This window comes from Phascolarctos cinereus, unplaced genomic scaffold (genome assembly GCF_003287225.1).
Source record: "Phascolarctos cinereus isolate Bilbo 61053 unplaced genomic scaffold, phaCin_HiC Scaffold_5;HRSCAF=322, whole genome shotgun sequence".
NCBI classification, from domain to species: domain Eukaryota; kingdom Metazoa; phylum Chordata; class Mammalia; order Diprotodontia; family Phascolarctidae; genus Phascolarctos; species Phascolarctos cinereus.
This window is the reverse complement of record NW_027555958.1, coordinates 322,110,237-322,123,834: the sequence shown is the minus strand read 5'-3', so window position 1 is coordinate 322,123,834 and position 13,598 is coordinate 322,110,237. Positions and strand designations below refer to the sequence as shown.

At 45.9% G+C, this 13,598-nt stretch overlaps 2 protein-coding genes across 4 annotated transcripts; both read left to right on the top strand.

Moving 5' to 3' along the window:
- The first annotated feature begins 325 nt into the window (after nucleotides 1-325).
- Nucleotides 326-7,862, top strand: RAB13 (RAB13, member RAS oncogene family). Its single transcript, XM_020991700.2, has 8 exons — nucleotides 326-606; nucleotides 1,611-1,671; nucleotides 5,889-5,949; nucleotides 6,279-6,356; nucleotides 6,511-6,600; nucleotides 6,820-6,885; nucleotides 6,990-7,040; nucleotides 7,205-7,862. Exons 1-8 carry the CDS (start codon nucleotides 483-485, stop codon nucleotides 7,283-7,285), a joined length of 612 nt encoding a protein of 203 aa, XP_020847359.1. The 5' UTR covers nucleotides 326-482; the 3' UTR covers nucleotides 7,286-7,862.
- Nucleotides 7,863-11,449: 3,587 nt separating this feature from the next.
- JTB (jumping translocation breakpoint) lies at nucleotides 11,450-13,427 on the top strand. Of its 3 annotated transcripts, XM_020991702.2 has the most exons (6): nucleotides 11,450-11,755; nucleotides 11,848-11,985; nucleotides 12,144-12,178; nucleotides 12,461-12,546; nucleotides 12,782-12,861; nucleotides 13,051-13,427. In XM_020991702.2, exons 2-6 carry the CDS (start codon nucleotides 11,858-11,860, stop codon nucleotides 13,226-13,228), a joined length of 507 nt encoding a protein of 168 aa, XP_020847361.1. In that variant the 5' UTR covers nucleotides 11,450-11,755; nucleotides 11,848-11,857; the 3' UTR covers nucleotides 13,229-13,427. The 3 variants fall into 3 exon arrangements, with proteins under 3 accessions (XP_020847361.1, XP_020847360.1, XP_020847362.1); XM_020991701.2 differs by having other exon boundaries at nucleotides 11,451-11,985; XM_020991703.2 differs by having other exon boundaries at nucleotides 11,453-11,985; nucleotides 13,072-13,427.
- The last annotated feature ends 171 nt before the right edge of the window (nucleotides 13,428-13,598 follow it).

The following is a 13,598-nucleotide window of genomic DNA, read 5'->3' as shown; positions in this document are numbered from 1 at the left end:
CATTCCCAGTGTTGTGCCCAACTCCCTCTACCAGCCTCCAAACTCTGCTTCCCCACGTGTCCCTTCCACCAGTTATTTTCCTGTTTTCCACTCTTCTACCCTAACCCCAACTCAGTTCTTATTTCCTATAGTTCGCTCCTACCCAAACCTCCCATCCCCCGCCACTGAGTGGGAGGAATGAGAGTTGAAAGGAGGGAAGGCCATTCGTAGGAGGAGGATGGGGAGCGGGAGCCTGCCTAGACTGGGCGGGGGAGGCAAGAAGAGAAGGCAGCTCCGGCCTCCAGAGTGGCCCTTGTGGGGTGGGCGGGCAGGAGGTGGGGCTCATAAGGGTGCCGCCTCTCCTCTTTCCCGGAGCCAGAGAAAAAAGGGAGCAAAACTTCTTCCTGCCCAGGGCCCCTGGGTTTCTTCTTCTGTCTGCCCACTGCACCCGGGCCGTGTCTGGGTGCCAGCCTCCTTTCCCCCACCCCCATCCCGTGCCCGCCATGGCTAAAGCCTACGACCACCTCTTCAAATTGCTGCTGATTGGGGACTCTGGGGTGGGCAAGACTTGTCTGATCATTCGATTTGCCGAGGACAACTTCAACAGCACTTACATCTCCACCATTGGTGAGCCCACTGGCCCAGACAACAGATCCCACGTGGCCCCCAGACCCCCTCCTCCTGGCCCTCAACTTTTCAAAGTCCCTCAGATCACTAGTTAACACCCCTTTCTATTATCTCAACTTTTCAGCCTCTCAAGAGTGAAGTCTTTCAACTCCTTTCCCCACAGTCCTTGTTCCCCATCACTCCACCGAATTCTCTCTAGTCATTACCCAGATTTCTAAGCCTCAATCTCTCCAAGGTCCCTAAGCATCACTTGGAGTTCGCAGAAGCCCCATATTCACAGGCCCATCTCCTCTTAGCTTCTCATTCCCTCAACTTCCCATCCCCCACTGTTCTTTTCCCCTTCAGCTTTCCTCCCTTCATAGCTTTTAATTAACTTCAAATTCTCTAACCCTGTTTCCCAAACTCCTTTCCCCCAGCCACCTGACCCCAAGCCCTAATTCTCCTGAGAAGTCCCCCATATGCCATCTAGCCAGAAATACCCCAGAGCCCTTATGCTATCCCTTACCCTAACCCTAAAAGTTTCATAGTGTCCCTGCTCCTCAATCCAATAGGAAGGGGGTGAGGTGGGTTCTCAAGGGGAGGAGGTCATCACAGGGGTTGAGGCACTTGATTTGTCATTCTGAATCCTCAAGGAGTCTAGTGGGGAGGCTGAAACTGGGGGAAGGGCTGCTGGGGTCTCTGACTCAGCCTGGTGACTCATTCTGTCCCCTAGCATACAGAGGTATGCACCCAAGTTTCCACTGAGGGCCTGAGAATAATATTGTTTGTCCTCCCTAGGACATACACACAAACCAAGGATATACATAATTGTGTTAAGAAGAGAGAAGGGAAAGGAAAGAATACCCCATGTTAACTCCCCTTTTTTGGTAATACGAGGAGTCTTGGGAACCCAGACTCTGCTCCCCTTCAGGCCTACACATTAGAAAAGGGATTCCTAATCCCCTTCTCCTCTCCCCACTTTGCAAACTACCATCTTGACTCTAATGTACCTATTCCATCTCTAGGAATTGACTTCAAGATCAGAACTGTGGATATTGAGGGGAAGAAAATAAAACTTCAAGTCTGGTGAGTGAATCCCTGAAATCCCAGCTTTCTCTTCCACATCCCTGTCATGAAATCTCATTCTGCCTCTCAATCATTCCCTCTACTTGTCTTTCGTCTCTCCTGTCTCTCCTCATTCTCTCTGCCTCTTTCCTTCTGTCTCCCGTGTCTCCATCTCTCTGACAATCAAATGTCATCAACACTGTGAAGGACAGAGAAGAGGTGAGGTAGGTCACTGCTTTCATGGTGTTCACAATCCAATTGAGGAGACAAGACTCAGCACATAAGAAACTATTAGTATGCAAGAGAAGACAGTATATGTTTAGGGACCATCCATGGAACTCACGTTAATAAGTAAGTACTTATTACTGGTTCTGTGTCAACTTGGAAGGTCTTTAGTAAAATGTCCCAGGTATTTATGCTGGGCTTTTTGTTATTTAATGTTTTTATTAATGCCTTGGATAAAGGCATAGATATCATCCTTATTAAATTTTCAGATGACCCAAATCAAAGAGGGCTAGCTAATAAGCTGGATTTGATTCATAACTCAAAAAAGGTCTTGCACAAGCTTGGATCGTGGAATGAGTATAGTAAGATAAAAAATTTTAATGTATAAATGTATATATATATGATATAATGCTATTAAGCTGTAAAGAATGATGAAAGGGATGGTTTTAGAAAAACTGGAGAAGACTTGTATAAACTGATGCAAAGTGAAGAGAACAGAACCAAGAGAACAATTTATACACTAAAAACAATACTATAAAGAGGATATATAAAGATAAACAACTTTGAAAGTCTTACTAACTCTGATCAACACAATGGGACCATGGTTCCAGGAGACTCATGATGAAACAGGTTATTTACTTACAGATAGAGAGATGATAGCCTCAGAGTGCAGATTGAAACATATATACACATACTTTTTGGAGACATGGATAATGTGGGAATTTGTTTTGTTTGATTATAGATATTTATAAGAGGTCTTGTTTTACTCGCTTCCTTAATGAGTAGGGGAGGAAAAGTAAGAGAAAGAATTCAAAAATGAAAATAAAATAAAATTGAATTTAAAAAATAAGAATAAATATAAAGTTTTACATTTGGGTTCACAAAATTGATTTCACAAGTACAAGACAGGAGAAGCATGGTTAAACAGAAGTTGTCTGAAAAAGCATTGGGAGTATTAGTGGACCACAAGCTCAGTATAGAATGGCAGTCAGAAAAGCTAATGAGATTGACAATGCATTAAGAGATGCATATTTTTTCAGAAATAAAGCTCCAATATTCCCATCATACAGTTCCCTGGTCAGACCACATCTGGAGTTGTCTTTCAATTTGGAGTAGACACTGCAAATAGATAGTAAACTGGACCCAGTATTGAACAAGAGGAAGGGAGTGAGCTAGATTTACTTCAGGAAATTGCATTTTGATGATCCCAAACTTCTTGAAACAAAGGCCCATCTTTTAATGACAGTATTTTTCCTGCATTATTGTATGGCTATGAGACTTGCTAACACTACAGTCTTTGAAGAACTGAAAATATCTACCATCTAGAAGACAATGGAAAAGAACATAGTTAGGGACAGCCAGATGATACGGTGGATAGAGCACCTGCCTTGGAATAGGAAGCCCTGAGTTCAAATCTGACCTCAGACACTTACTAGCTGTGTGACCCTGGGTAAGTCACTTAACCCTGATTTCTTAATATAAAAAAAAAAGAAAAAGAACATGGTAGATACTAGGCTACAACACATTACCAACAGGGAATTATGAATAAGAAGCTGAAAACAGTATAAACAAAGAAATTATGAGAAAAAAAGAAGACAGGATAGACACATGGCAACAGTGAGGGAGAGTACTTGTGCTCCACTGGTAGCCTCAGGATGTTGGGAGACGTAAGGAAGGTCTCTACACACATTGGGTAGACCCGCTGGGATATGGATATAAGAAAGGCATAGACACAGACTACAATAATTTCATAAAAAATTTTAACTTAGGTAAATCAGTTGCCATAATGAGGAGACAAAAGGATCTTAAAAAGCACCTTAGTAAACGCTTGACCTGACTTACTTGCTAAGAGGAGAGATTTGGCAGCCAAAGGCAACATCTATTTATAATAAAAACTTGTTTGTAAAATGATGATAAAAGGTTATGAGCATCTCACAAAACAGAGAAGTAGTAGAAGGGAAAACCAGTCTAAAGAAAGCTTGATGAGAGACCCAACTAAGCTAAGTTATCCAAAGGGCTTTAAAAATGAAAAATGCAAGAAGGACGACAAAAAAAAATGGAAAAGATCTGCAAAGATTTTTACTAAGAACTTTTTCACCCTCAAAGAGAGTTGAGCCACCATACTCTGATATCATAGTCTTGGATGTGCCTATGAAGGAGGGAAAAAATGGCACTAATGATACTAAAGATGGGAGAAGCAACTGAGTTAGACCAAGTCTAGGTAAAGAAGGTCTGTGCTGGAGATGACAAAGTTGTGAGGGCATTGAAAGATTGACCCAACATGTATCTGCAGAAGAGAAAAATACTGGGGGGGGGGGGAATCATGGACCATATTAATGCCAAAAAACCCCCCAAAGCAAAAAGCAACAGCAGCCAAGACGACATCAGTTACCAACCTATATGCTTACTTTCTCATCTACATAAAACGTTTTTGAGAATCGTCTACACATGTATCCAGGGCATTCTCAATGAGGGTGTGAATATAGTGGAAATAGGCAGAGTTTCACAAGCCAGAATGGTCCATGGTAGAGCACGTCTGTGTCATTGCACAATTGACTAGAATAATCATAATAACTAGCATTGAGATAGCGCTTACTATGCGTCGGGCATTGTGCTGAGAGCTTTACAAATGTTATCTCATTCTATCCGTACAATAGTCCTGTGAGGTGGGTGCTATTATTATCTTCATTTTACACTTGAGGAAAGTGAGGCAAACAGAGGTTAAATGATTTGCCCAAGGTCACACAGCTAGTAAGTTTCTGAGGGTGGATTTGAACTCAGGCCTTTCTGACTTCAGGCTCAGAGCCTTTATCCACTGCACTACCCAGATCTAGAAGAACATAATTTCCTAGGCTTGTTGTTGTATTATTCTTTGGAAGAGCAAACTGCCACCTTAAAGGCTGCTTCTCATACATATAAGTGTCTCCTATACGTATATCAACATTATTCAAGATTCTTTGAAAGACAGAACAATGAAGATAACCTCTCAGCCTCAATTTCCTCATCTGTAAAATGAGGATAATCGCACCTCCCTCACAGGGTTATTGTGAGGGTAAAATTAAGTAACATGTGAAGCACTTTGCAAACCTTTAAGTACTATATAAATACTTATTATTTTTCTTATTGTTATTAATATATACCATGGCAGGACAGTGCAGATAGACAACAAACAAAATTGAACAGAAGGAAGATAAAAGGCTGATCTATTGATCCTTTAATTACCTGAAACTTCTCCCAGAAACAAAGGCCCATCTTTCTACTACCAATATTCTACCAATGTTGTGGTATGGCTGGAAGTCTTGGAACACAAGAGTCTCCATGGAATTAAGGATAATGAAGAAGCATATGGTGGGTGTTAGTCAGAGAGCTTCAAAGAAGGAACTACAAAGAAAAACAAGAATAAAGGGTGTCATCAGAGAGACCTTGGAGGGAAAAAAAGAGGAAGAAAAGGAGGAGAAGAAGATGATGATAGCCTGGTCATGTGGTAGGAACAAAGAATGACCACTGTTCATCCCTTCTCTTCAATGGGAACCTACTTAAGGAAGGCAGGCAGGAAGGTCTACACCAGAACATTGGGTGGAAACCCATGGCAAAACTATGGGAAGCTGTGGGTAGCCATTGATTTGTTGAGCTCGGCATTGTGGGACGCCACTAACCCACTGATTAGATCACTGACCCATTTGTATATTTGAGTGGGAAAAAATAGGGAGCCACTGAAGATTTTTAACCTGGGGGAATGACGTGATGAAAGCCAGGTTTTATGAAGAATAATTAGGCAGCAGGATCAATTGAGAAGGGTGAGAAGAGGCAGGGAGGCCTCTTTCCTTTTTCTTTCTCCTATTTTCTTCCGCCATTTCCCTCATGATTTCCTTGAATATTCCCTTTTACCTCCCTCATCTTATCCCTCCACTCAAATTCCAAGCTTCTTGAGGTATAAACTTCCATTTGGTGGAGGGAACATGTAGCTTGAAATACATGCCTTGACATCCTTCTCTCTCTGGCCTCTTACCCAGGGACACAGCAGGACAAGAGAGATTCAAGACTATCACTACTGCCTATTATCGTGGGGCCATGGTATGAAATGGGGAGGCAGGGCATTGAGATGGGCAAGAAATGAGGGGTGGGAGGTTTAGAATGGGGGAATCTTGGGCCAAAACAGGTGGCAGTCAGGGTAAAGGACAAGTTGTGGCTTAGAGCGGAGGTCAAAGGGAGAGTCTGTGTGGACTGGGACTTAGGTTAGAATTTACAAGGATGTTATATAGGTTTGTGGGAGTGGCCCCAAAGAAGTATACTGTATATAAGAAAAGTGCTGAATGAATAACTCTCTCTCTCCCTGTCTCTGGGTTTCTGTGTGTGTCTGTGTGTGTGTGTGTGTCTGTCTGTCTGTCTCTTCCCCCTCCCAGGGTATTATCCTTGTCTATGACATCACAGATGAGAAATCCTTTGAAAACATTCAGAACTGGATGAAAAGCATTAAGGAGGTTTGTGTTTGACTAAAGGGAACTCTTACGAGTATTAGGAAGGCATCTAGGAATGCCTGAGAGAGGGGCCTGGATGAAGAACTGGTGCACCGAGAGGAAAGGTCCTCAAGTTCTTAGAGCACCTTGGTTCTCATCATTATCCTTCTCCTTCCAGAATGCCTCAGCAGGGGTGGAACGCCTTCTGTTGGGAAATAAGTGTGACATGGAGGTGAAGAGGAAGGTGCAGAGGGAACAAGCAGAGAAGGTGGGAGGCCTGGGGATAAGGGCAGGCTGGGAGGAGCAGGGAGGATCCTTGAAGATTGTGGGGGGATGACTGGAGCTGGGGCTGGCTGAATGCAGGTTGGTGGGAGAGGAGAGGAAAGGAAAGGAATGGGGGGGAGGACCAAGAGGCTCAGAGACTGAAGTGAGGAATAGGGGAGAAATGAGGATAACCCATCCTTTTTCTTCCTCATCTACCCCAAAGCTGGCCCGAGAACATGGAATCCGATTCTTTGAGACAAGTGCCAAGTCAAGCCTGAATGTAGATGAGGTGAGGACTGGGAGGTGAGGGAATAGGAGAGTCAAGTGCACTTCCCACCTCAAGTTGCCCTAATGTCACCCATAACTACCCCTGTCCTTCTCTATTTCCTCTAGGCCTTCAGTTCTCTGGCCCGGGACATACTTCTCAAGTCGAGTCGGAGATCAGTGAGTTGATATTCTGGTAGTGGGGGTCATCATACAGCTCCTCCACTGGAAAGGTGGTGCCCCAGATGTCCATTAGCCCAGCTCTTCTCAGCTCACAGCCATCATCCCATCTCCCCTCCCCAGTCCTGCCTGCCACTCTCTCATTAGACTGTTCTTTCCTACAGGGCAACAGTAACAAGGTCCCCCCAACTACTGATCTGAAGAGCTGTGAGAAGAAGAGTGGTGCCAAGTGCTCCTTGGGCTAATAGCTGCTGATGACCCCAGTCCAGGACCAGAGGCTGGGCCTGCTGGATTTCAGGGAGAGGGAGGGAAAAGGAGGGAAAAGGAAGAGGAGTCGTCTAAGGGACTTAGAGATTTGGGAGGAGATGAGAGGGAGAGAGAGAGAGAGAGAGAGAGAGAGAGAGAGAGAGAGAGAGAGAGAGAGAGAGAGAGAGAGAGAAAGGGAAAAAAAGAAATTAGAAAGGTAACTGAGAAAAAGGGCAAGTAGAAAGTGAGACAGTGAGAGGAATGAGCAGAGGAGGTGAGAGAAGGGAATGGGGAAAGTAAAATAAGAAGAGATGTCCCTGGGGAAGGGCTATCCTTCCTGACCTCTTCTCCTTCCTCTCCTCCAAATCTCCAGCACAAACACTAAGTGTATATACATAGATTTCCTTCTGTTACTGGGTCATCCGCTGGGGTCTAGGTGGGGGCAGGGAGCTTAGCTGGCTTAGCTCAGTCCTCTCCCTCTGCACACCCTCCCCAAAAATGGGGAGTGGGGACTCTGTCTTATCACTCTAAGCCTGAAAGGTCTTTGTCAGCATTAAAGACCAACATTTGCACAAATGTTCTTGGTTTTGATCATTCCTTCTCCCCATCCTGGTCGTCATTATTATCTCTGCCCCTTCCAGCCCACTCACCACTACAATCTAGTTGTAGTGTCTGTTTCTTGACTATTTCTCCCCATTTCTCCCTTGTCTTCAGCACTCTTAGGGAACTATCAAACTCTTCCCAGAGTAGGGAAATACCACCAGAACAAAGAGAGGATCTTGCTAGATAAACCTCAAAACATAATAATAATAGCTAGCATTTATGTAGCACTTACTTAAGCACTTTGTAAATATTATCCCATTCGATCCTCACAAAAGCAGCCGTGGGAGGCAGGTGCTTTTATTGTTTCTATTCTACAGTTGAGAAAACTGAAGCAAACAAAACAAAAATCTGAAGTGAAGAAGCCCAAAGTCACACAGCTACTAAGTGCCTGAGGCAGGATTTGCACTCAGTTCTTCCCGACTCCAGGCACAGTGCTCTTTCCATTAGGCCACCTAGCATTAGGGACACAGGAAGAACTAAGGGAAACATAGGAGGCAGCAAGGGCAGAGTGGGAAAGCATTAGACACTAAAAGAGAGTTAGGTTCAAATGCTAACATTTACTGTCTTTGTGACCTTGGAAAAGTCTCACCTTCTCTAAGTTTGTTCCCTCATATATAAAATGGGTATAATATTTAACTTCCTAACAACGAGAAGGTCTTTAGGGAAAGTCGAATATCATCAAGGGGCATCCTTGGGAAGCACCACTGTGGAGAGCAGGATAGTGAGTCAATAAGGGAGGTACAGCAGGATTGCCTAGCAGCAGTGAGAGCACAGTTGAGGTTATGTAACAAAGAAGAGCAATCATGTGAGCTACAGATGTTTACCGATCTATCATAGGGAAGTATTAGCTCTCCCATGCAGGAAGCTAGAAGCTTTGGAAAGCAGTCTGAATACCAGAGGAAAAACAAGTGAACAAGATCTGGGGAGACTGGGACATTTTAGATCTGAGGGTGTAGAGAAGAAATGGTAGGGGTTAGGAGGGTCAAGTTGGTCAGACACTCTTAAAGCTTCAATAAATCAGTCAATAAGCATCTATTAAGACCTAAGTCCCAGACACTGTGCTATGAAACAAAAATGAAACAGTCCTGTCCTCACCCTCAAGGAATAAATGAATGAACAAAAAGCATTTATTAAGCTCTTACTGTGTGTCAAGCATTGTGCTTAAGCAGCTGGGGACACAAGTACAAAAGCAAGACGATCCTTCCCCTCAAGGAGCTCACATTCTAATAGCACATTCAATAACACATAGAGAAGAATGGTGGCTAGGAAGAGACTCACGGTCTGAGAAGTCACAAAGATGGCATATGGAACAGTAGTAGAGTCAACTGACTTATCCTTTCCAGAGGTAATGGGAGGATGGTGGGGGGGTAAGAAGCAGACAGTGGCTGGAAGGAAAATGGCTGGGTAAAGATGAGGCTACATAGTTGTAGGGAATGAAAAATCAAGTGGCTTAGCTCCTCGCAAGTGTGGTCACTGGTAGTCTGGTATGAAGGTTAGAGCAGCAGCAGTGGTAGCACAGCAGAGCTTGCAGTCTATGAGGAAAGGTATGGTACACACACACACAGGTGAAAATATGTGTGTACGTGTACATAAATTTCATACGTGTGTATGTCCCTCTATAAGACCTCTTTATATTTTATCCAATTTATTAAAATTTGATTCATCAGAAACTGTGTGTTGCAAAGCATCTCTGCAAAGATACCCACATTAAAGGGATGACATTGCACTTCAAGGAGAAACTTGGGGTCTTCAAAAGCACTGCACAATTTCTCAAATGCAGTCTAGCCCTTTCTCTTTTTCTGAGACAACTATCCTAGACATTGTACACTGAGATATCAGTTGTATGGACGATCCATCCAACCGCATGTGATAATCTAGGTAATAGACATCCTTCGTCCAAGGAGGTCAGAAACAAAGAGAAATTTATTTGTTTTTTGGAAGTGGAAAAAAAATCAAATTTAGTATTGTATTGCAGCAATTACAACCAATTCTTCCAGTCAGTTAGCAGTCAGAGAATCTAGGCTCTCGTCAAATGTGGGCATATGAACTTTGAGTATATATGGTATGCCCAGGAAGAACTTACCTAGTATCACTCCCTGAATCCTTCTGAATGTCTCTTTAACAAGGTTAAATGTTGAATGAAGTGTGTACTCTTGCCCTGAGTATTTGCCTTTCCCTCTTTTAATAGCACAAGGATGATTTGTTATACACCTGGGCTCCACCCTTGTTCATTTAAAGGGAAGCTGGAGAGCAACAGGATGAGAGTACAAGAGCCAGACAGAGAAATTAGAATTGAGGCAGTAACAGAAAGCAGAAAAAGGGGCAAAGAGGAGGGGCTACACTCTGGACTCTTCTCTGGACAGGAAGATTGAATATTCGAGGGCTCTCTAGGGAATGGCATAGCCTTAGAGAGCAGCATAAGGCAGTATTTGGACCTAGAAGGGGCATGAAGGGACAAAGAGTAACAAGGCTGGATTCTGACCTTCTCTGCTCTGAGTTATGTGGACAATGCAGGTCTGCAGAAATTCCAAGTACTTGTCCTTTGGAGGACTGGGACAGAAGGAATTCAATCCTAATCTGGTCTTCTAAATCTAGAGGACTATATTGGCCCCTGGGGGGAAAGGACACCTATAAAAGAGGGAAGGAAAGTTGTTTCGACCATTTATGAGTTTGGCGCCATTCCTTCACCATCTTTTTATTGGGTTAAACAACATTTGTGTTGTAGTTGATGTTTTATTAGCTTGTCTTACGGGAGAACTCCTGAGGGCTCTTACCCTTTTCCAAATGGATCTAGACATGCCAAATTACATTCCCAAAGAAACTGGTGGGAAGGGAAAGGGAAGTGAATTTACTGTGCCCACCGTGTGCCAGACACTACGCTAAGTGTTCTACAAATGTTATTTCATTTGACCCTTACAACAACCCTGGGAGGAAGGTGCCATTATTATCCCATTTTACATATGAGGAAACTGAGGAAGACAAGTGACTTGCCCAGGGTCACACGGTGTCTGAGGCAGGATTTGACCTCGTCTTCCTGACATCAGGTCCAGACCTGAGGAAATGAGCCCCCTCCCCATCTCAGTGAAAAGACCCCAATATTACGGCTAATCTGTAAAACCCCAGAATTTTGGTTTTGGGTCATAAATTATATGAGGAATGGAGCTAACTCATGCAGCAGAAAGACCAGAAGCATATGTCTGGATCACGAATCCAAAATCTAAGTGGGTGAACTGGGGTCTGAATGCAGAGAAACAAGTTACTCTAATAAACAACCCCTGCCATCCTCCCTACCCGTTTTTAAAAAAATGTGGTCCCAGCCAGGAAAGCCAAGAGCTGCTATGCGCCAGGGCTCTATACAGGAAGGTCCCACCTGAAAACTGCAATTCCCAGAAGGCAATGCCCATCCATCCATCCATCCATCCGGAGAGAACTACAAGTACCACAATACCACGCGCGTAGGCCGACTGAGAGATAGGCCTGTGAGACAGAGGTGGGCGGTGGGGGGAGGAAACAACCACCGCCTTTTGCTGGCACCGCCCACTGCTTGGACTCATCTTCTCAGTCTCTGGGGCTAGGGGGGAGGGGAAAGAGGCGTCTCTCGCGTGACAACATGGCGGTGCCGGGAGCGGAAGACCAATTGAGAGTCTGTCTCGTTCCTGAGTCGCGTCTGCTCAGCGGGATTTTCCTTCTTAAGCCCTCCCAGACCGGGCTGGACGGTCCACGCTTGACCAAGCAAAAAATACTGGCGGATTGATCCGAGCCGTCGTGATAGGCACGCCCCCATTGCGATCGCGCCCGCTGTCGCGACAGTGCCCCTCTCCTCTTCCCCCCCGCTTTTCGCGGTGACTGCTGGGAGTGCTGCGGAGGCGAGTCTCTGCCTAGTGGTGGAGGGGCTGGGCTGAGGTGGGTGAGCGCCTCCCGCCTGTCGGTCCGGCCCCAGACGCCTTTGTCTCGGCAGGTGCGGCGCCATGCGCCCCTTACTCCCGATGCATCGGGAGCAGTACTGGATCGATGTCCCCGAGACGCCGCCCTACAACTCGCGGACCCTCCTCATCTTATTCGGCTGGGTGCTCTTCGCCTTCTTCTTGGAGCTTGGGTGAGCGGGAGGGGGAGGGGACCGCGATGCCCCCCGGGGCGGGAGCGCGGGGGACCCTCGGCACGCGCCCCCGGGTCAGGGTCAGGGTCAGGTCCCTGGGCTGCTGACCGGCATGGGTTGGGCGTCTTCTATCTGACCCGCGCCCCATCTCTCCGCAGCCTGACTGAGGCCGCCGCCAGGGAGAAGCAGTCTGGTAGGTGAAGGGCCAGGGGTGCCGAGGTGGGCAGTGCCGGCCCTCCCTGGGCAGGATGGGAGAAAATGGGGGGGGCAAAAGGAGGAGGGAGGGAGGGACGGGTGCCCCCGATGAGGGATGGAGAAGATGACCCATCTTAATGATTGGGGAACCAGGTGGGAGGGAGCAGAACCAGGATCAGGCCTGCTTTCTTATCAGTGATCGCTCGGTGGGGTCCTCTTCCATCCCACACACAATGGGGTGATCTGGCGATGGGTGCTTGGCATTTTTCTCTTTTTCTAGTAAGCACTTTGGTGTCCATGCCTTGCTGGTTGGTGGAGGACTTTGTGGTGGCTGAGGAGTGTGCCCCTTGTACTACCTTCCAGGCTGTGAGTATACTGCAGCATTTATCTGCGCACTCTTCTCTCTTCCTCCCTTCCTCTCCCTTCCCCTTTCTTCTCTCCTCCCCCCTGCCCCTTGCTTTTTTGGTGTAAGAGCCACTCTTCTCCTTCTCTTTCTTGGGTATCTTTGAGCCACAGGGCCCAACAGCTGTCCCAAAGCCTTATTGGCCCCTTCCCAGCCACATCTTTATTATTCCCTCTATTCCCCGTTCCTCCTCCACAGAAAACCACTCCTGAATGTGGTACCACTGGCTTTGTGGAGAAAATCAGTTGTTCTGTGTCCAAGAGAGATGAGTTCAAAAGGTCAGTATCTCATTACGTTTCCTCTACCAAGGCCAGACACTCCATTGTAGCTGATTTGACAGATTGCTCCTTCTCTCCCTGTTCTCTTCTGCGCCCCCCCCATTTCTCTTTTAATGGGTTTATTGGGATGGGAGTTAAACTGAGAGGGGCTTAATCAAATTTTGACATTTGCACTACCGGCTGTGATAGACTGTTTCCCTGCTGTCTCAGCTGCCGCTCAGCAATGATGGAGCGACACCTGTTTTGGAAGTTTGAGGGGGCTGTGGTGGGAGTGGCTGCAGTCTTTGCCTGCCTTGTGATCCTTCGTCAGAGATCACTGGACCGAAAGGCCCTGGAAAAAGTCCGAAAACAGATTGAATCCATATAAGTCCCCTGCTCTCCCGACATTCAAGCCTTTTGCCCCATGGGGGCCTGGTGGAGAAGGGTAACAGCTGGCCTGATGGGGAGAAGGTTGTATGGGGTGACCCTGGCCCCTGGAACCCTATTCCTTTATCTTCTTCCCTTTGCCCTTCACCTTTTGTTTCCTTGATAATGAAAGAATTAAATAAAAACAATCCCACAACTAATGATAGTTTTGTTTGTTTGGGGGGAGGGGGTCAGAACAAAAAATTAGATTGTGGGAGGCAGCTATGTCCCCAGTCTCCTCAGCTTTGTTTCCTTTCTCCCTCTACCATGGTTGGGGCTGAAGTAAGTCTATCTGAGCACAGGCTACTAGGAGATCCATGAAACCAAACAGA

Bases quoted from the DNA above. Each gene is read 5' to 3' on its own strand.
- JTB (XM_020991702.2), top strand. From the start codon at position 11,858: ATGCGCCCCTTACTCCCGATGCATCGGGAGCAGTACTGGATCGATGTC. The intron at 12,179-12,460 runs GTAGGTGAAGGG...CTCTTTTTCTAG, and splicing joins CGCCAGGGAGAAGCAGTCTG to TAAGCACTTTGGTGTCCATG. The intron at 12,547-12,781 runs GTGAGTATACTG...CCTCCTCCACAG, and splicing joins CTTGTACTACCTTCCAGGCT to AAAACCACTCCTGAATGTGG.
- RAB13 (XM_020991700.2), top strand. From the start codon at position 483: ATGGCTAAAGCCTACGACCACCTCTTCAAATTGCTGCTGATTGGGGAC. The intron at 607-1,610 runs GTGAGCCCACTG...TTCCATCTCTAG, and splicing joins CACTTACATCTCCACCATTG to GAATTGACTTCAAGATCAGA. The intron at 1,672-5,888 runs GTGAGTGAATCC...CCTCTTACCCAG, and splicing joins AAAATAAAACTTCAAGTCTG to GGACACAGCAGGACAAGAGA.